Raw genomic sequence first — 20,700 nt, 5'->3', positions numbered from 1 at the left:
CATCACATTTGGCACTTGGCTCCTGAACACGTCGCTGCTGCCATCATGCGCAAGATGAGAATTGCGTTCGTTCTGCAATCTTCTCCAGACGGAGAATTATTTCAAATTCCGGTTTGTGCTGGTGCCGCGAGATGTTGCCGAGCTCGGGCCCAAAGGACGAAAACGTCAAGCGACCAGCAACAAACAGCACTATCAAAGTTGTGATTTTATAGGATTTGACCAGGTTTTTTTTTTTATTGAGCGAGGTTATTATAAGTAAGGAGACGATGCTGTACGAGTAACGAATTGGCACGTTCTGTTTATGTGACAACCCTCACTAATTGGCTGTGTCGGGTGGTGGCAGGTTTAACGACACATGTATATGTACACGATCTAACCCAAAAAACCTATATAATGGATATTGGTCGCGAAAGCGTATGTATTAAACTGAAGGTATTAATAATGCCGTGACTGACCGTATGACTGATTGACTGACCGTATCACTGACAGTGTGACTGAGTGACTAACCATGTCACTGACTTTGTCACTGTGTGTGTGTGCGTGTCCTAGGGGGGCCTTGGAGGCATACGTACAGGGCGTGCGTGCCAAGGATGGGAGGGAGTTTGCTCCCGTCTACCCAGCCATGCTGCAGCTGCTGCAGAACGGCCTGGCTGCTGCTGCCACCTAAGGGGGGCAACCAGGGGAAATACCGGGGAAAATACCGGGGACACGATGGGACGGGGAGACATTGAACGCTGGGGATCAACGGTGTGGTGCGCGACTACGCGGGGTAGTGTTGGGGCGTGCCCGGTGATGCCGGGACACACTAGCACAGGGACGACACGAGTTCACGTGGACACACGAGTTCACGTGGACGACACGAGTTCACGTGGACGCACGCGGGGACACGGGTGGGGACAAGGGTGATGCACACAGGAGGACAGAGAGACACGCACATGGAAGGAAGAGACTGGGGTCACGCTTGGGGAGACGATGGGACGTGTGAACACACAGCGTTGTACACAAAACCTCACGGTGGAAACATTTAGATATGCCACTTAAGCAAATCAATGTGTGCCATGCCGGCCTTAATGGTTGCTCGCTAACGGCTCTTTGAAGGGTTGACCATGGAGCGATTGTGTGAATCTTGGGTTGTATCAGTTGAGCATTGCTGGCGCAGTGGCCATCTGCATTGAACCCAGAGGTCAGAGTTCAATTCCGAAGTCACGGATATCTGAAGCTGTCTTCTAATCAACACCGAGTACAATGCGTAAGCATCAGCACTGGGGAGACGAAGTCAGCCGCTGTGTGCGTGTCGTTGACTGCACCCGTGCCTTTGTCAATTGTGCTGGACTTAATAGGTGCTCGCTAACGCTGCATGCATCGATAGTCTGTAAAGGCTGCACTGGGGAAGTTTGTTTATGTGTGTGATGACGGAGGCTGAACAATACAAATCATCACGTTACAGTGAATGCTGTCCCCCATAAACAAAATACAAAGACAAACATGAAAACAAACTGAAATTGTGCACCACTGGTGGTGTGCCCCTCTACCTTGTGCAGCAGCAGCAGCTGTGAGCTATTTGCCCACTCTCATGACGGGGTTCTTGCGCCGATTGCTGTTTGCTTTGTTGCTGCACTTTGTGTTTGGTTTTGTCATTTTAACGACCCTGGTCACTCTTAAAGAAATGAGACTCTGCTGCCCTGGTCTGTTGAGTTCTCACCTGGTTCAACAAAATAAACTTTAAACTTGGAACTTAATTTGGAGCTTTCGTGACTGCAGGAATTACTCTTTGGTTCTTTCGGTAAAGTCACGTATAAAGATAAAATAATAAATTAAATACTAGCATACGACGTTTCGATTGCAACACAAGCAATCATCATCAGGTATAAATGAAATATAAACAAATTACGTTCAGGAAGAACGTAATCAACCAGGTAGGGTGTTGACTGTTATGTTATCCGACTCTGTTGTATTACATTACATTTCTAAGTATACTAAATTTGTGTGTCTATTTAATTTATACCTGATGATGATTGCTTGTGTTGCAATCGAAACGTCGTATGCTAGTATTTTATTTATTATTTTATCTTTATACGTGACTTTAAACTTGGCCTCAGTCAATCGGAATCATTTACCCACTCACCAACACAGCCTCACCCTGTACAACCCACTCATAACTCAACCCACCCCACACACACCACTCACCCCACACACATGCCACCCTTCCATCGACTCATTCACCAACTCAACGTTAACTCACCCACCCGTTCACTCGCGCAAATCGCACTCATCCTGGTCTCCCGAGTTCTCAGCTGGTCAAACAATCAACTTCAGACTTTAAATCCGCGACATTTCGGGAGGCACCTGGGACACGCGGCCCCCGAGCTGGCAGCCACTCCCACTTTTATATAGCCCCGCCCGCCGCGTCGCTAGCACCGCCCATGCAGCGAGTGGATTGGCTGGTTATTGGGTTGCCGCGCCCCCTTGCTGCAAGGCCCCGCCCCCTTGCTGGAAGGCCCCGCCCCCTTGCTGTAAGGCCCGCCCAACAGGCGGTTGGGGGGGCGTGGACGAGCGGGTGCCACGACCTCCAACTTCAGGAAGAGCGCGCGCATGCGCAGTAGGGATTGTAGTCCACGCGCAGGGACACACGTGAGGTGAGGGCGGGTGAGTGTGAGAGAGAGTGTGAGGTGAGGGCGGGTGAGTGTGAGGGAGAGTGTGAGGTGAGGGAGGGTGAGTGTGAGAGAGAGTGTGAGGTGAGGAGGGTGAGTGTGAGGTGAGGGGGGGGAGTGTGAGGTGAGGGGGGGGAGTGTGAGGTGAGGGAGGGTGAGTGTGAGGTGAGGGGGGAGAGTGTGAGAGAGTGTGAGGTGAGGGCGGGTGAGTGTGAGGGAGAGTGTGAGGTGAGGGAGGGTGAGTGTGAGAGAGAGTGTGAGGTGAGGAGGGTGAGTGAGAGAGAGAGTGTGAGGTGAGGGGGGAGAGTGTGAGAGAGTGTGAGGTGAGGGGGAGTGAATGAGAGAGTGTGAGGTGAGGGGGGGGGTGAGTGTGAGAGAGTGGAAGGTGAGGGGGGTGAGTGTGAGAGAGAGAGTGGAAGGTGAGGGGGGTGAGTGTGAGAGAGAGAGTGGAAGGTGAGGGGGGTGAGTGTGAAGGAGTGTGAGGTGAGGGGGGTGAGTGTGAGAGAGAGTGTGAGGTGAGTGTGAGAGAGTGTGAGGTGAGGGTGAGAGAGTGTGAGGTGAGGGCGGGTGAGTATGAGAGAGTGGAAGGTGAGGGGGGGTGAGTGTGAGGTGAGGGGGGTGAGTGTGAGAGAGAGTGTGAGGTGAGGGCGGGTGAGTGTGAGAGAGTGGAAGGTGAGGGGGGTGAGTGAGGGAGAGTGTGAGGTGAGGGCGGGTGAGTGTGAGAGAGTGGAAGGTGAGGGGGGTGAGTGTGAGGGAGAGTGTGAGGTGAGGGAGGGTGAGTGTGAGGTGAGGGGGGGTGAGTGTGAGGTGAGGCGGGTGAGTGTGAGAGAGAGTGTGAGGTGAGGGCGGGTGAGTGTGAGAGAGTGGAAGGTGAGGGGGGTGAGTGTGAGGGAGAGTGTGAGGTGAGGGAGGGTGAGTGTGAGGTGAGGGGGGGTGAGTGTGAGGTGAGGGGGGTGAGTGTGAGAGAGAGTGTGAGGTGATGGGGAGTGAGTGAGAGAGAGTGTGAGGTGAGGGGGGTGAGTGTGAGAGAGAGTGTGAGGTGAGTGTGAGAGAGTGTGAGGTGAGGGGGGGTGAGTGTGAGGTGAGGGGGGTGAGTGTGAGGGTGTGTGCTGTAGAGCGTTGGGTAAGTGTTGTGCACAGCGCTGCGTCACCGTGTGTTCTGTTGATGTGGTTACGTTGATGTTTTTACTAATTGCCACTTGGTTAGTGCAGGGTATGGCTATCGTGTCCGTGTGAGCATGGTGCTGGCCCCAATCGGCCAGCAGTAGATAGACCACACGGCGGACTGATGAAGGTGACGAATCTCCCGTCTCCCACCAGACAATGCCGTCCCCGGCGCTGGGCGCCCGCCGTGCTGCGAGGTTCGCGACGGCGCTGCGCCTCCGGGCCTTCGTGGGGACGCGGGCCCCCCTCGCCGCGAGGGAGACCCCGGCGGTCTCATGGGCCCTGGCGAAGAAGGCCGAGCCCTTCTGGAGGCCTCGGGTGCCGGGGCGGGAGAGCGTGCTGCGGGCGCCGGGAGTGAGCGATCCGGCGAAGATGAGCCGCGAGCAGCTGCTGGAATCCCTGGTGGCGGCGGTGGTTTACCGGAAAGGTGCCACAACGGCCACAGCGGCCACACTCGCGCGTGAAGACGCAGGTCCCCCCAACCATCCCGTGTAGCCTTGACAGACTGTTGGAGCAAGTGCTGTTAGCGAGCACCTAGAGAAGGCCGGGCACGGCACACAGCACTACGCCCGGGACACATTTGTCTCACCAGTGCTGATATTTAAGCACCGCATCGGGTGCTCGTTCAAGGCCGAGTCGACCGAAGAGAGGCCCGGAAGCGGTTGAGATATTCACCGGCGGTGTGAGGTGTGAGCGGCAATCAAACACACCGCACTACCGGGTACTCGTTTTAAGCGCAGTCGACCCAGGGGAGGCCCGGGACCGGTTTCTGTGACTGGTGTTGGCCGTGAGTGGGAATCTAACTCGGTTGCCAGGTTCATAGCGCAGCGCGCTAACCACTACACCACACACACACAGGTGAACACAGGTGCGGGCAGGCAACTCGTGAGAAAGCTGTGCCATCATCGACACTCACCATTTACTTCCCCCCCCCCACCCACGTCTGCCCCCCCACCTCCCATGTCCCTTTCCAGATCCCATCCTGGCGATTTGTAAACCTGCCGGGCTCGGCGTGCACGGTGAGGCTCCTCAATTTGCCCCTTGACCAAGGGCAGGGCAAGGAAGGGCAGGGCAAGGAAGGGCAGGGCAAGGAAGGGCAGGGCACGGAAGGGCAGGGCAAGGAAGGGCAGGGCAAGGAAGGGCAGGGGGGTAAATAAACCAGGACAGGTCAGCTCGACCCTGTGGCTCCCAATGGGTCATGCATGTGATGGTCACCTGACCCTACCCCCCCCCCCCCCCCGGACGCCCTTATGTGTGTGTGTGATTTACTCCCACATGCATGAACACTGATTCATTGGCTGAAAACATCTGAATATATAGAGGACAGCAGAGCGTTGGGCAATTGTTGGGAGTGCCGGCTCACCTGGCTGCTGCCTTCCCGCTCGTCTGTGGTTCCTCGGTGACTGCGAGAGAAGCAGTTTGCATGAATGATGACTAGACATGTTTTATAAGCAAGTATTCTGATTATACAAACCATAAACATTCACACACAGGTGTGCTCATTGCGCGGTACATGGCGGAGGTGTGTTTGGGCCTATATATGTGCTTGCTAACAGCACTGTCCCCAGAAGTCAGCGTGGGCTACACGGGGGTGTCTTTGTACAGAGTCCCAGACGGTGCCTGAACAGCTGGCGCTGGAGTCTCTGCTGCCTGAGCTGGCCCGACTGTTGGGGGTGTCTCCCGATCTGCACCTGGTGAAGGCGCCCAGCAGGTGAGGGTCACCAAATCACGGGTGGTGGGGAGGATGGAAATTAGCGCTGCCTCACCCGCCCGTCTGTGGTTCCTCCTCCGCGTGCCTCCGAGTCTTCTTTCTTCGAGACCGAGGAGCGGATAGCGTGTGGCGCCGCCGCGTTACAAGTTGACATTTATTATACGTGCTGTGTGCCCGTGCGTGTGTGCCCGTGCGTGTGTGCCTGTGCGTGTGTGCCCGTCTGTGCCCGTGCATGTGTGCCCGTCTGTGTGTGCCCGTCTGTGTGTGCCCGTCTGTGTGTGCCCGTCTGTGTGTGCCCGTGCGTGTGTGCCCGTGTGTGTGTGCCCGTCTGTGTGTGCCCGTGTGTGTGTGCCCGTCTGTGTGTGCCCGTCTGTGTGTGCCCGTCTGTGTGTGCCCGTGTGTGTGTGCCCGTCTGTGTGTACCCGTGCGTGTGTGCCCGTGCGTGTGTGCCCGTGCGTGTGTGCCCGTGCGTGTGTGCCCGTGCGTGTGTGCCCGTCTGTGTGTGCCCGTTCGTGTGTGCCCGTGCGTGTGTGCCCGTGCGTGTGTGCCCGTGCGTGTGTGCCCGTGCGTGTGTGCCCGTGCGTGTGTGCCCGTGCGTGTGTGCCCGTGCGTGTGTGCCCGTGCGTGTGTGCCCGTGTGTGTGTGCCCGTCTGTGTGTGCCCGTGCGTGTGTGCCCGTGTGTGTGTGCCCATGTGTGTGTGCCCGTCTGTGTGTGCCCGTGCGTGTGTGCCCGTGCGTGTGTGCCCGTGCGTGTGTGCCCGTGCGTGTGTGCCCGTGCGTGTGTGCCCGTGCGTGTGTGCCCGTGCGTGTGTGCCCGTGTGTGTGTGCCCGTCTGTGTGTGTGCCCACACAGGGACGTGTCCGGCGTGGTGCTGCTCTCCGTGTGCCACCACACCACCAAGGAGCTGGAGGCCGCGTTCTCTCGCTTGCGCCGTGCCAGGGAGCCCATCAGCACCTACTGGTAGCTCCTGGGGGACACCTACTGGTAGTGTCCAGCGGGGACACCTACTGGTAGCTCCTGGGGGACACCTACTGGTAGCTCCAAGGGACACCTACTGGTAGCTCCTGGGGGACACCTACTGGTAGTGCCCAGGGGGACACCTACTGGTAGCTCCTGGGAAACACCTACTGGTAGCTCCTGGGAGACACATACTGGTAGCTCCTGGGGGACACATACTGGTAGCTCCTGGGGGACACCTACTGGTAGCTCCAGGGAGACACCTACTGGTAGCTCCTGGGGGACACATACTGGTAGCTCCAGGGGGACACCTACTGGTAGCTCCTGGGAGACACCTACTGGTAGCTCCTGGGGGACACCTACTGGTAGCTCCAGGGGGACACCTACTGGTAGTGCCCAGGGGGACACCTACTGGTAGCTCCTGGGGGACACCTACTGGTAGCTCCTGGGGGACACCTACTGGTAGCTCCAGGGGACACCTACTGGTAGCTCCAGGGGACACCTACTGGTAGCTCCAGGGGACAACTACTGGTAGCTCCTGGGAGACCCTTACTGGTAGCTCCTGGGGGACACATACTGGTAGCTCCTGGGGGACACATACTGGTAGCTCCTGGGGGACACATACTGGTAGCTCCAGGGAGACAACTACTGGTAGCTCCTGGGGGACACATACTGGTAGCTCCTGGGGGACACATACTGGTAGCTCCTGGGGGACACATACTGGTAGCTCCTGGGGGACACATACTGGTAGCTCCTGGGGGACACATACTGGTAGCTCCAGGGGGACACCTACTGGTAGCTCTTGGGAGACACCTACTGGTAGCTCCTGGGGGACACCTACTGGTAGCTCCAGGGGGACACCTACTGGTAGCTCCAGGGGGACACCTACTGGTAGCTCCAGGGAGACACCTACTGGTAGCTCCAGGGGGACACCTACTGGTAGCTCCAGGGGGACACCTACTGGTAGCTCCAGGGGACAACTACTGGTAGCTCCTGGGAGGCACGTACTGGTAGCTCCTGGGAGACACCTACTGGTAGCTCCAGGGGACAACTACTGGTAGCTTCTGGGAGACCCTTACTGGTAGCTCCAGGGGACAACTACTGGTAGCTCCAGGGGGACACCTACTGGTAGCTCCAGGGGACAACTACTGGTAGCTCCAGGGGGACACCTACTGGTAGCTCCTGGGGGACACCTACTGGTAGCTCCTGGGGGACACCTACTGGTAGCTCCAGGGGACACCTACTGGTAGCTCCTGGGAGACACCTACTGGTAGCTCCTGGGGGACACCTACTGGTAGCTCCTGGGAGACACTTACTGGTAGCTCCAGGGGGACACCTACTGGTAGCTCCTGGGAGACACATACTGGTAGCTCCTGGGGGACACCTACTGGTAGCTCCAGGGGGACACCTACTGGTAGCTCCAGGGGGACACCTACTGGTAGCTCCAGGGAGACACCTACTGGTAGCTCCAGGGGGACACCTACTGGTAGCTCCAGGGGGACACCTACTGGTAGCTCCAGGGGACAACTACTGGTAGCTCCTGGGAGGCACGTACTGGTAGCTCCTGGGAGACACCTACTGGTAGCTCCAGGGGACAACTACTGGTAGCTCCTGGGAGACCCTTACTGGTAGCTCCAGGGGACAACTACTGGTAGCTCCAGGGGGACACCTACTGGTAGCTCCAGGGGACAACTACTGGTAGCTCCAGGGGGACACCTACTGGTAGCTCCTGGGGGACACCTACTGGTAGCTCCTGGGGGACACCTACTGGTAGCTCCAGGGGACACCTACTGGTAGCTCCTGGGAGACACCTACTGGTAGCTCCTGGGGGACACCTACTGGTAGCTCCTGGGAGACACTTACTGGTAGCTCCAGGGGGACACCTACTGGTAGCTCCTGGGAGACACATACTGGTAGCTCCTGGGGGACACCTACTGGTAGCTCCAGGGGGAGATCTACTGGTAGCTCCTGGGGGACACCTACTGGTAGCTCCTGGGGGACACCTACTGGTAGCTCCTGGGAGACACCTACTGGTAGCTCCTGGGAGACACCTACTGGTAGCTCCTGGGGGACACCTACTGGTAGCTCCAGGGGGAGATCTACTGGTAGCTCCTGGGGGACACCTACTGGTAGCTCCTGGGGGACACCTACTGGTAGCTCCTGGGGGACACCTACTGGTAGCTGCAGGGAGACACCTACTGGTAGCTCCTGGGGGACACCTACCGGTAGCTCCTGGGAGACACCTACTGGTAGTGCCCAGGGGACACCTACTGGCAGTGCCCAGGGGACACCTACTGGTAGTGCCCAGGGGACACCTACTGGCAGTTCCCAGAGAACACCTACTGGTAGCTCCAGGGAGACACCTACTGGTAGCTCCTGGGAGACACCTACTGGTAGCTCCAGGGAGACACCTACTGGTAGTGCCCAGGGGACACCTACTGGTAGTGTCCAGAGAACACCATGGTAGCCGCGAAAATATTATTATGACAATACTGGTTTACCCAGGAAGGTCTTGCTGAGTCTCAAGACTTCTTCAGGAGGGTCCTGCCAAGCTTGCGTAGCAGGAGGCGATGATGTTACTGCTGCTGCTGCGTGTGACCCCAATGGATATCTTGGTTGTCATTTTTCAGCATTGGGATGTTTTTACCGACATCGGTTCCACGGTGCATTCTTTTTATTTTAGCTATGGGAGGAAACTGAGAAACCTGGAGGAAACCCATGCACAACAGGGGGAGAGAACATACACGCTTCACAAGAAGGGCATCCGACGGGATCGATTTCACGATATGTCGATGTTATCGCGATTGCATCTCTAATTTGTATAGCATTGTCTGTGTGCTTTGGGACTCCTGCCGTGGTGCCATGGTTACCGCACTGCCAGCACACGGCAGTTGAAACGGTGGTGCAGGTTTATAAAATCACTGCTCCCTCTGGTCCACCCAGCGGCCCCAGCGGTACAAATGGGGCGCGCCGTGCTCGACCTGCAGGTGGTGGGGTAAAGTGTGGGTACTCCCGCCGTTTTGAACGTGTCACACCAGCATGGAAGAGTCTGCGAAAAATGTCCTGGTGGAAGCCTTTCCACTAGCGGTGGGGTGAGCGAAAAATTGCAGGGCTGCGCCTTTGTGTGCAAGTCTGTGTGGGGAATAGAAGTGTAGCGGATAGTGCACCGATGTACGAACCCAGGGACCTGAGCTTGATTCCCGCTAATGGCCAATATGAGTGACGGATATCTGAACCGGTGCTGGGCCTGCTACGGTGTGTAAACATCAGCACTGGGGAGACAAAGGCGGCTGGGTGTGGTGCTGGCCAACCACCCCTTCACGGGTGTGTACAGTATCGGCCTAAATAGATGCTACTTACTAACAGCGCTTGCCCCAAACAGCCTGTTGACGGCTACATTGGGGATCTGTGTGTGTCTGCGTGCGCGTACACGGTAACAGGGCCGTGACGGTCGGCACTCCCGAGCGCGGGGAGGGCGACATCGACGTTCCGCTGGCGGCTCGCCAGATTGGCGATCACCTGCTGGTGGGTGCCGGACAGGCGCGTTGTGAATCCACCGCCGCCGCCGTCAGTTTGGGCCACTGTTCTTTTGTCACCACTGTGGTGATGTCGGGAGTCCTGGACAGCTTGCTCCTACTGTTGTTTTTTTGTACGTGGATACAGGCCAAAAGCACATTGGGCAAGGGTGGGGGTGGTGGTGGTCATGCTGCTTTAATCGTATTTGTACCCCAGGCTTCGATTAATGTCGAGTATAGTATCCTGACCCCGTCTCATGCCGACATTCACTGGCATCGTGGCCAGCAAGTGGCCGACAAGCACCGGTGAGCGGTCGGTTCAGCGAGGGGGCGGGGGGGCGGGCGGGCGGGTGGGGAAGCAGGCGAGCGAGCAGGCGGTCGAGCAAGCGAGTGTCGATGTGTCTTGCGAGTAGGTTGTTCCAGTCCCACACCCAACCAAGGCCAGTCTGACGAGGCGGGAGGTGAAGAAAGCGCTGACGCGCTACCGCGTGCTGTGCTCTGCGGCTGACTGCGCGCTTGTGGAGTTGCGGCCTGTTACCGGTACACACCGCCTGCACACACAGAAAAATACCCCCCCCCCCTCGCATAGCCTCAACAGCTTAGGCAAGTGCTGTTACCAAGCACCTATGATGGCCGGCACAGCACATGAGGGGTTAGGCCCAGGACCGGTTCAAATATTGGTCACCGGTGTTGGCCATGAGCGGGAATTCAATTTGGGTCTCCGGGTTCAGAGCGCAGTGCGCTAACATTACGCCACCATCGCTCCACCCACACTAACATGCTCAACAGCATCGAGAGCCGCCATTCACCACTAAGTCGTAGAGACGTTGCCACAGCGCCTGCACCAGGCTAGGTGCGTTTTGGGGCTACATGAAGTGTAAAATGCTCACTTCTGGCAGGAGGTCACGGGACAGACCCAGGTGCCATGAGTTGACTGGCTGAGAGGACTGGCAGATGCACCCGTGCTCCCCTCTGCACCACCTCGCTGCGTTCTAACCGCCCGGTGCTCCGCTCGGCGTGCACGTAGCGTTCCGGGACCAGCTGCGCGTGCACCTCACCATGGCACTGTGCGTCGCCGTGGGCGACCACGTGTACAGCGGGCGTGTCGGACGTGTGCTGGGCGTTCGCGTGCCCGTCGCCCCGGAGACCGCCCTGCCCCGGACTCAGGTACCCAGCAGGCACCGCGAAATACGCCTCCCAGCATGCACCTGGAGACACACCTCCCAGCATGCACCACGAGACGTTTCCCAGCGTTCCCACCGTGGAAAACCGACCGGAGTGCTTAACGCTGCTGTGCCGGCCGGTGTTGTGCCCACCCCCTGCCTCCTTGCGCCGCAGGTTCTAGACGAAGAAGTCCTGTGCAGGATGCACGTGTCCCAGCCACAGGTCCACCGCCTGCCGCTCCACCTGCACCTGGCCGCGATGCACCTGCCGCGCTACGGCCCCGCCCAGGAGGGCGCATGGCCCACCGAGGGCCCCTGGGCCAACTGGTTTGGGGGTGACATCATCCGGGCGCCAGCCCCGCCATACTTCCTGCGCACGATGGAGCTGCTGGGGCTGGAGGGGGGCGGCGCGAGTGGGGAGGGGTGATCAGTGGAGGGGAGCACTTGTGACGGGGTGTGGGTGGTTCGTATCGGTGGTACAATGGTTAGCGTGCCACGCTACGAACCCACTCGACGACCCGGGTTCAATTCCAGCTCACGACCAATAACAGCGGTGAGTATTTGAACCAGTCCTGGGCATCCCCTAAATCGAGGACCTGGTACGGTGTGTAAACATCACCAGCCCCAGCTGCCCGTTAGTCTCTCCCGTGTGGCCACCCCCACTCTGAACCCCTCCCCCCTGAACCTCTTCCCTCTCCCCCCTCCCCTCTTCCCCCTCCCCTCTTCCCCCTCCCCTCTCCCCCCTCCCCTCTCCATAAAGTACAGCGATCCCTCGCCGCAGTGCTGTCCTTTATACCTTTACACTTGGTGAAAGTGCACTGCAATTGCCGCACAATACCACGACAGGTTGCCCTTCATCATGGACCGTAAGGGTCGAGCTGGTGGTGAAGGTGAGCGGAACGTAAAGACAGCAAGGAAAGGTTTTTGTCTTGAGAGAGAAGAGTTGCTCGATTGTCTAACCCTCCCTCCCCTAACAACATCGTCAACGTTGTCTGGACTTCGCTATCAATACTAAATGTAATTAAAAGTGTTTTTGTCCACTTAATAGTAAAGGTATTTTAGTGCATACAGTGCTGTACATTGTTTCTCAAGTTTACTGAAAGCATAGGATGCCTAGTTGTCGGCTTCGACGGAAATTCGGGTCGCCTCGCAGCGAACCGTGCCGTCAATTTCACCACGGTCCGGGAAAAGCGCCTCGATCCTGCCGGCGAATTTGGTGGGGAGGGGGTGGTCGAAGCGGAATGAGGGCAGCCTTCATTCATCACCATCGCTCGTCGACGAGCAGTGCCCGATTATCTTCGTAGCAAAAGTAGCTACACACGCTACAGGCCCCGCACGTTCAAGGGTTTTGCGCTAAATGCTCTCAAGCTATCAATTCCGGTTCAGTGATTCTGCGCTTGCTCTATTACTATAGTACTATACTGCCTTCAACTGTTATGAACGACTGGGTGTTTCAGGTTAGCGATTTGTCGTATTATCTGGCTGTATAGCTAATAAAATAAAATTACTTTACTATGCAAGTAAAAAATGTATATGTTTTAATGTGTTTTTATTTTATTTTGGGCCCCTTCATAACATATGCTACTGGCCCCGCACTCGCTTAGTCGGGCACTGTCGACGAGACACGCGACCTATGGTGCCAACGCGGCCTTGGCACCACCGTGTGGCCACGGCGGAGATGCGAGGTGGTGTCCGTGGGTTGTCGTGAGTTGGTTTCTTGGCTTTGGTTTGTTTACGTAAAAATTTTGACAGTATTGTTGTTATTTACTGTTCGTTATTCATGAGATATTCACCACGACTTGCGCGCCCGTGTGTGTTTATTTGAGTGCATTTGTTTTATTGATGACTAACTTACAAAGATGTTGAACACACCTGCCCAACCCCCTATCAGTGCCCTACCTTGTTACAGACCAATTCCAGACCATCTTGGTCACCCCGTGCCCTTATAAAACTCAACGTGCATCATAAAAAGTCCCATCGCAAGAGAGAAACACAAACAAAACAAAGATTGTTTCCCCCGTATTGAGACGGCTGTACGCCGTATGGACCTGAAAACTAGACTTCCCTGTACAAGAACGCGGGGTAAACCGTGTGGGTTGACAGCTATTTGGATTTTACGGCACTTTGCTGAAGTGGCTTTTCTCGCCGTTATAAATCACGGCGCAACTTTCTCAAAACACCGGACCGCGAATCCAACCCACCGCCAGCAAAATCATTAATTATAATTATGAACTGTAATGAATTTACTGCGTCCACGCATCATTAACGGAGCACGCGTGGATAATGATCGATTTCGCTGCCCCAATGTCCAATTGCATCGTCTGCGCAGCGCACTGCGCGCCACTCGAGTGGCGCTTTTCGGGAGCGCGTCGCGACAGCGGCCGGCGTCAAGAGTCAACGCCACCAGGGCCACCGCTATTAACATTTACTACACACGCGTGTGTGGTGGTACACACACACGCGTATGTGGTGGTAAACACGACTCTGGTTTTACCTTCGTGTATACATACATAGTATAACGATAGTTACTGCGTACGAAAGTGCGCGCGCAGTTACTCCCAGAGCAATGAGGCTCATCTCACGTTGAGTGGAATCTGAGATCCTGGCCATTGCCCCGCGTCTCTCTCCTCCTCGCCGATCGAGGTTTGGAGGAGGCGAGAGACGAGGGGGAGAGGGGCAGTCGGTAGGAGAGGAAACGAAGAAGGGGAGAGGAGGGTCGCTACCCCCTACCCCCCTTCCACCACAGCCTGCAAGGGTCAGGGTCGAGCCGCAGCGGCGCCTAGGAAACAACGAAGGCTTCGAAGAGAGACCGAGAGGCCTACGACCACCACCGCCGCCACGGTGAGCCGAGTGGGGGCTGTGCCGAGATTCTGAGTTGCCGAGGCGTCCTCTTGGTTCACGCTCCCTCCCACTCGCCCTGGTGAGCGCCCTGGTGAGCGCCGTGGTGAGCGCGGCTCAAGGGGGATGAGTCGGTGAGGGGTTGGTGAGCGTTGCGTATCGGTGGTGGGTGTTGGGTGAGGGGGTTGTTGAGTGCCGTGAGCTTCGTGAGGGAGCGAATGGAGGTGGTGGTTTGGTGGGTGCCGTGAGCAGCCGCTCCAAATCGCGGTGGCGGTGAAGCGCATCGCTCGCCCCGAGGGGGGTGGGGGGGGTGAGCGCTGTGAGCAGCCGCGTTGGCATCGTCGCAGCCATCGCGTCGACGATCATCGACAAGATTCCGCGACAACTGCGGCGAGCGGTGGAGACGTCTCAAGTAACGGGTCGAGTGGGGGAGGGGGTTGGAGGGTGGGGGTGTAATTGTGTCGGCCTCGTTAGCGCCCTCTCGGGCCGCGCCGTCACCTGTGCAGCCAGGTGCGACAGGTGTGACAGGTGAGGGTCAGAGTCGGGGACGAGGTGGTGAGTGTTGGTGAGTGGTAGTGGTCAGGAGGTGTAGTGTTGGTGGTGAGTGGTAGTGGTGGTGGTGGTGAGGAGGTGTAGTGGTGGTGGTGAGGAGGTGTAGTGGTGGTGGTGAGTGGTGGTGGTGGTGAGGAGGTGTAGTGGTGGTGGTGAGGAGGTGTAGTGGTGGTGGTGAGTGGTAGTGGTAGTGGTCAGGAGGTGTAGTGTTGGTGGTGAGTGGTGTTGGGTTGTAGTGTAGAATGGTGGCGAGACGCGTGTTCAAGTGCCCGCGTCGGGCGTCAGGAGCCACAGCGGTGATTGGCTTCAAGTTCACCTGTAGAGTGCACCTGTAGAGTTCACCTGTAGAGTGCACCTGTAGAGTGCACCTGTAGAGTTCACCTGTAGAGTTCACCTGTAGAGTGCACCTGTAGAGTTCACCTGTAGAGTGCACCTGTAGAGTTCACCTGTAGAGTTCACCTGTAGAGTTCACCTGTAGAGTTCACCTGTAGAGTTCACCTGTAGAGTGCGACGTTAATCAACGAGGGGGATAAACGGGCTCGGACTTCTAGTGGGGGGGCGAAAGAGAACCGCGTAGATGGGGCGATGTCAGCAATACATTTCCACGTGATAAGACTTTATGTTGAAACCAGATTTCAGAGATGATTGGCTCACAGGGTAATTCTAAATAAACTGAACTGAAACCGAACTATCATTTGTGGCCAAGTCGCTTCTGAAACTTAAGTTTAATATACTCTTTGGTTTTTTCGGTAAATTAAATAAAATAAGAATTTATTTTTATTGTTTACCCACGTGACTTTACCGAAAAAACCAAAGATTATGAATCCTTGCAGTCACGAAAACTTCAAATGTAAGTTTAATATCTCAGTGGGCTTTACCTGGTGAGATACAAAATAGTTTAGTTTAATTTGTATATTTATATTTTAAGTGATTTGTTTACTTTTCCTGGACCTTGCACTCCTTTCGTGTTTTTGTATTGTTTGTCGTAACGTTTTGACCTGCCCCGACTGAACATCTGTGAAAAAGAGCTTTATAGATGATCTGATTCCTCTCCAATATAAATACAGATTCTTATTCTGAGGTAAATTGTGTCATAATGGTGGCCGGTGGTCAAGAACAACGTCGGAGTGGCAGCTCAGGAACGGAATGCGTCCGGGAGGAGGTCGAGCGGGGAAATGGAGCGGTGACATGGGGTCCGTGTGCGGGCGCTGGGCTCTATCATCACGTCGCACGATCGCGAGAGGCCTTCATCCAGCAGTGGATTCATTGTGGCCGATGACGTTAACGGATGGATATTGGAGTGGCTCAGTGTGAGGTGTGAGATGTGGCCATTCAATTGGCAGCGCGTTCGATAGCCTGTGCGAGGGTTTCGCAGTCACATTCTGTGTCGTTCCTCGCGATGTTAAAGCCTAATCTTTTGCATTAACTGGTAACCGAATGGGCAGAAAATCGGTAACAACCTGTTACCATTTTGCCGCGGGTCGAGGGTAAAGTGTTGGTACTCCCACCTCTTTCAAGACGTCTCGTCAGCAAGGAAGAGTAGGCCATGTGCACCGCTACATTTTGACTGAGAAACGGTGGCCAAACATACTATGGCCGCTGTGCGGTTCAATTGGCGCATTTATTCATTCCGAAATTTCCACTGACTGGTTGCCCTTTAACAGCCCCAGTTATTTCTCATCTTCCTGAGGCATTGACAGAGACCCCCCCCCCCCACCCCTAGTGGCCTTTAACAGACTGTTGGGGCAAGTGGTGTTCGCGAGTAGCACCTGTGAAGGTCGACATGGGTGGGCAACATCCTGCCCGGTTGCGAATTGACCTCGGGGGGAGGTCCAGGACCGGTAAACATCGTCGTCGTTGGTGTTGGCCATGAGTGGGAATCGAACTCGGGTGGCCGTGTATGTTGCGCAACATGCAACCCGCTGCGCTACCGCTCCCCACCGTGGTTTTGTTTCCGGGTGGTTTTAGGCCTGGACGTTCTTCCGCGAGGTCAACAACGAGGCGCATGTTTGTTTGGTACCTCAGCATTATCCCATCATCCTGTTAGCATCAGCAGGCTGGAGTGGTTGACGCTGCGGCCGGATTGGAGAGGGAGGTGGAGCTGTCGGCGAGTGATCCCCCGAGTGACGGTGCTCCAGCCTCTAGCCTGGATGCTCCAGGCCCCTTCCTCCTACGCCAATGCCACTGACCTTCCGTGCCCGACTGACATTAACTCACACGGGCAGCCGCCGAAACGCGGAGAGTTTCCGCTGCGACCACCACTTCAAGGTTAATCATTCTGGTTCTGCGATAAGACGATACTGCCCTGCGCTATGTCACCGTATGAGCTCGGTTTCCCAGTGGGGCAGAGAGAATGCAAGTGGCAGAGCATTCGCTCCTCAACTGGAGAATGAGCTGTTCAGGTCTGTATGGGAGGCGTTCTGCTGTTTTAAAGTCCATTTGAAAACATCTTTGTAGGATGTAGTATTCACACTCTTGTAAATGATGTGTCATTCCTTGTTACTGCTTTTAAGTATTTTTGCTTCCTGTGTATTTCACGGCAAGCCTAGCGCTACACATCTGCTGCTGCTACTGCAGCTGCAGAATTGAAGCGGGAGTGTGCGGGGAGGGAGGCAGGCAGGGAGGCAGGGCCCGGCGGACACGTTGTTGCCAGGCAGCGGCGAGGCGAGAGATGAGCTCTGGGCCGGGCTCATCCCCGCGTGTATCCCGCGTGTATCCCCCCCACGTGCACCGCAAAGTCGAGCAGTCGCCACCAGCAGCAGTATGCGCTTAGCGGCCGTGGCGGTGATCGGGCATCGCCCGCCAAAGACCCTGGCCGTTCCAAGGACTTAGCCGTGACCTTTTCCCTTTTCATCGTCATCCTCCTCCTCCTCTTCGGACCTGATCTCTTACCCAGCACTGACCAGTTTAAGCAGCCCTGGGCTCAGGTTACGGCCACATTCTGGCAGCACTGCCTGTACCGGCGACTTGCACACACGCAGACGGGCTCGCGCCCCCCACGGTCGCTATTCAGGTGCGCCGTGCCGAGCGTGCCAGCCTCGCTCTGGCGCGTAAGACGAGCGGTGACTTGCGGGTACCCGAGGCGCCGTGTGGGTTGGGTGGCGGACACCCAGGGCGGCCTCTGGCTGTAGAGGCGGGAGGTGAGAGATTCATAAGGAGCGACGAGGTGGGCTTGGCACTCGCTCGCCAATCAACGCTGAGGACCTAGGAAGCCGTGGTTTGCCAGGCAGCAGCGCCACGGCGCCACCGTGGTGCCCGCCACGCACCGGACTCGGACTCTTCTAGCCACGTGACCGGCTGCCCTGCGCTGCCCTGCGCTGGCACCGAGGCGAACCGTGGGTTGGAAGCTGACCGGACCGGCGTGCGGGCAGCTGCGTGAGCAGGCGGACAGCGAGGATGTTGCTTGCCGGAGGGCATTGCCGCTACTGCTTGGCAGGTACGGTCACATGACCCACTGCCTGTCGCATGATCACAACTTGAACACCGCCTGCCGCCCCGTCAATGTGCGTACCAAGATGGAAATGGATCGAACATGAAGCTGACCGCAGTTATTGTTGTTTGCTTATTTCGTATAATCAGTAAGAAGTCAGATAGACCAGGCTGAGTGTAATTTACAGAGTGACATGGGTTACCAAACAATAACAACCAAATCGGAGAAAAGGCAACAGACCACGTTGCGGAAAAAATAAAAAACACTCCCGGAGGGGTAATGCTGGAGTAGAGAAAATGTGGGAAGTGAGTCGTGAAAACATCGTCTCTGAGTCCAGTTTCAGATCTCTTCGTCCTGTTGTAAATCAATTCTCGCACTCGTCTCCCGAGATGATGAGAAACTCGTGAGACGGAAAAGTGCGAGACCGATTGAAACGGATGATGGTCCACCACCCACTACGAGATGAGCGATAGCACTACGGGTACAAAAGATATTTCTAGACCGCAGAAGGCGTCATCGGTGTGATAATGACCCGTGTCTAACACGGTTCGCAATGAGCTCCGCTGTTCGCAATGAGCTCCACGGTTTTGTTGAGGTCTCCGCAGTCGCTTTTTCGCAGTCAGGCTTCATGAGATCTTACCACTTGTGGAGGTGGCGACCGGTTCTGTCACCACCGCGACTCCTGCGGATTCAATGGCTTCGCGTGCTCCCTTGTTTCCGATGGGGGGAGGTCGTCGGCATCACGCGACTGGTTAAGCGCTGGGATTCGCTATCGAACCTTCGTTTGGGACATTGCTGTGAGCCGAGAGTTGTCCCTGCTGTTCTTTCTGAGCCGATTGACGGGGACATTTGCCGTTTTCCACAGCGGCTTCCGAGGCAAGAGTTGCGGCCCTTTGAGTGATTTCGATGGCCACGGTGGCAGTGGCGTTGTTGTGTCTGTTCTCTGTCTACTCCATCGTTTTTGAACATCGTGGTTTTAACTTGATTTCATCGCGGATACTGAGCACAGGCCCAAATGCCCAAGATGCCAAGCCGCCAGCAACAAACAGCACTGTTTAAGTTGTAATAGATACGACTCGAAACGTTTCTTAAGTTGAGCAAGGTTATAAGAATTGTGGTCAAGAGGCGACGAGAGGGTGGATACGTGCGAGTGAAGAAGAACTCTAAAGTGTCTTGACCTGCAGTGTGGTGAGCGAGTGGGTGAATGAGTGCGTGAATGATGGGGTGAGTGAGTGCTTAATTCAGTGGATGAGTGTGGTGGTGGTTGCACAGTGTACACGTAGTGATGGTGGATGAGACCGAGTCCTCCACACGTGTGGGGGAACTTACAAGAGAACAGCAACGGTGGTGGTAGCGATATGACGGTGAGAAGGAGGCGAGTATTTGGTCTGGAATCGCTTTCTTACCGATTCATCATCTGAAACGCACCTTTATCCTGGCTCCTCAAGGTGTCCTGCGAAGTAGGAGGCGCGGTGTACATAATACATGACTGATGATGCCAATGGTCGTGGTCTGAACAAGACTGGCGTGATGATGGAAAGGGGTGGGGGGGAGGGGCAGCAACTCAATTACGAAGCCACCTGATCAGATTTCATTCTGCACCGTTCCAAAAACAGCTTTTCAATCTGAGTGGGAGGCCGATTGGATTTGGCCGATGAGCTGCTCCTAATGCTTCCTGTAAGCGGAGCGCTGTGAGTGTAAGCGGAGCGCTCTGTGTGTGTGCGTGTGTCGGCTAGTGCGAATTGAGTCAACACTTATCGTCGTATGCACCCGTCGACTTTTAGTCCGCGTCTCGGGCTGTGGATTTCATGTAACGGTGCTCTTAGTCTGGTTGGTTAAAGCAGTCAGAGATGGAGTCAACGAGTCGACGGGTCTCTGTGTGAGTCTATGGACTACAGACGTACACAAGCGACACGTAGACTTACACAAAGGCCCATAGACCCACATGGAGTTGAGTTCAAGTCTCAGGCTGTGAGTTTCATTGATCAATCCTCTCATGGCAGCTAAGGCAGTCAAACATTGTCGAACTCCAAGTTTTCTCGTGACCTCTGTAAATCGTTTTGTATATCTCTTTTGTTTAAATACCCTTTAATATCCATCACACGTATAGCTAACGAGTATATTTGGTCTTCCTCAGTGCAGTGCAGTCTCGAATATTGACGCGACACAGCGTGACTGGGCACAGCGCTGCTGCTGCTGCTGCAGCTGCTGCTGCAGCAGCTGCAGCTCACCTGTGCTCTCCCACGTTTCATTAAGAATAGTTGAGTATCGGCTTGTCATAGCCGGTGATCGTCGGATAAAATAAAAAATAAATTGGTTGACAGATATTATTGTCGCTAATTCCGTTCACGAAATGAACGCCGGTGTTGCCCGCACGCAGCTTGCGCTTGGCCACACGGTGGGGGGGGTGGCGGGTAACGTGTTTTCGACTGCAAGTGCAGACCACTTGCATCCTGGTGTCGAGAGCTCAAGTGGGAAATCTTGTGCAGGAGGTGCAAATATGTGCTACTCACCTGTGCTGCTCACCCCTCGTGCTCACCCCTCGTGCTCACCCCTCGTGCTCACCCTTCGTGCTCACCCCTCGTGCTCACCCCTCGTGCTCACCCCTCGTGCTCACCCCTCGTGCTCACCCCTCGTGCTCACCCCTCGTGCTCACCCCTCGTGCTCACCCCTCGTGCTCACCTGCGCTGTTTGAGGGTGGCAACGAGGCCTAGCGGCA

At 56.0% G+C, this 20,700-nt stretch overlaps 2 protein-coding genes across 3 annotated transcripts in view; both read left to right on the top strand.

The window, feature by feature from the left end:
- The window catches only part of COG5 (component of oligomeric golgi complex 5), a 37,171-nt gene extending 35,432 nt beyond the window's left edge, over window positions 1-1,739 (top strand). Inside the window, exon 22 of the mRNA XM_078613009.1 lies at window positions 550-1,739. Coding sequence (XP_078469135.1) covers window positions 550-667 — 118 coding nt within the window. The 3' untranslated portion in view covers window positions 668-1,739. The remainder of the gene's footprint in view (window positions 1-549) is intronic.
- A 782-nt stretch (window positions 1,740-2,521) lies between these two features.
- Window positions 2,522-12,959, top strand: RPUSD3 (RNA pseudouridine synthase D3). 2 transcript variants are annotated; one of them, XM_078613010.1, is made up of 9 exons: window positions 2,522-2,636; window positions 3,972-4,242; window positions 4,790-4,834; window positions 5,421-5,526; window positions 6,379-6,486; window positions 9,924-10,008; window positions 10,412-10,538; window positions 11,026-11,165; window positions 11,337-12,959. In XM_078613010.1, the coding sequence occupies exons 2-9, from the start codon at window positions 3,975-3,977 to the stop codon at window positions 11,586-11,588; spliced, it is 1,131 nt and encodes a 376-aa protein (XP_078469136.1). In that variant the 5' UTR covers window positions 2,522-2,636; window positions 3,972-3,974; the 3' UTR covers window positions 11,589-12,959. The 2 variants fall into 2 exon arrangements, with proteins under 2 accessions (XP_078469136.1, XP_078469138.1); XM_078613012.1 differs by having other exon boundaries at window positions 2,592-2,646.
- Window positions 12,960-20,700: the final 7,741 nt, after the last annotated feature.

The sequence above is a fragment of the Lampetra planeri genome, chromosome 40 (assembly GCF_965212315.1).
Source record: "Lampetra planeri chromosome 40, kcLamPlan1.2.h2, whole genome shotgun sequence".
Taxonomy (NCBI): domain Eukaryota; kingdom Metazoa; phylum Chordata; class Hyperoartia; order Petromyzontiformes; family Petromyzontidae; genus Lampetra; species Lampetra planeri.
This window is presented reverse-complemented; position numbering and strand designations above follow the sequence as displayed.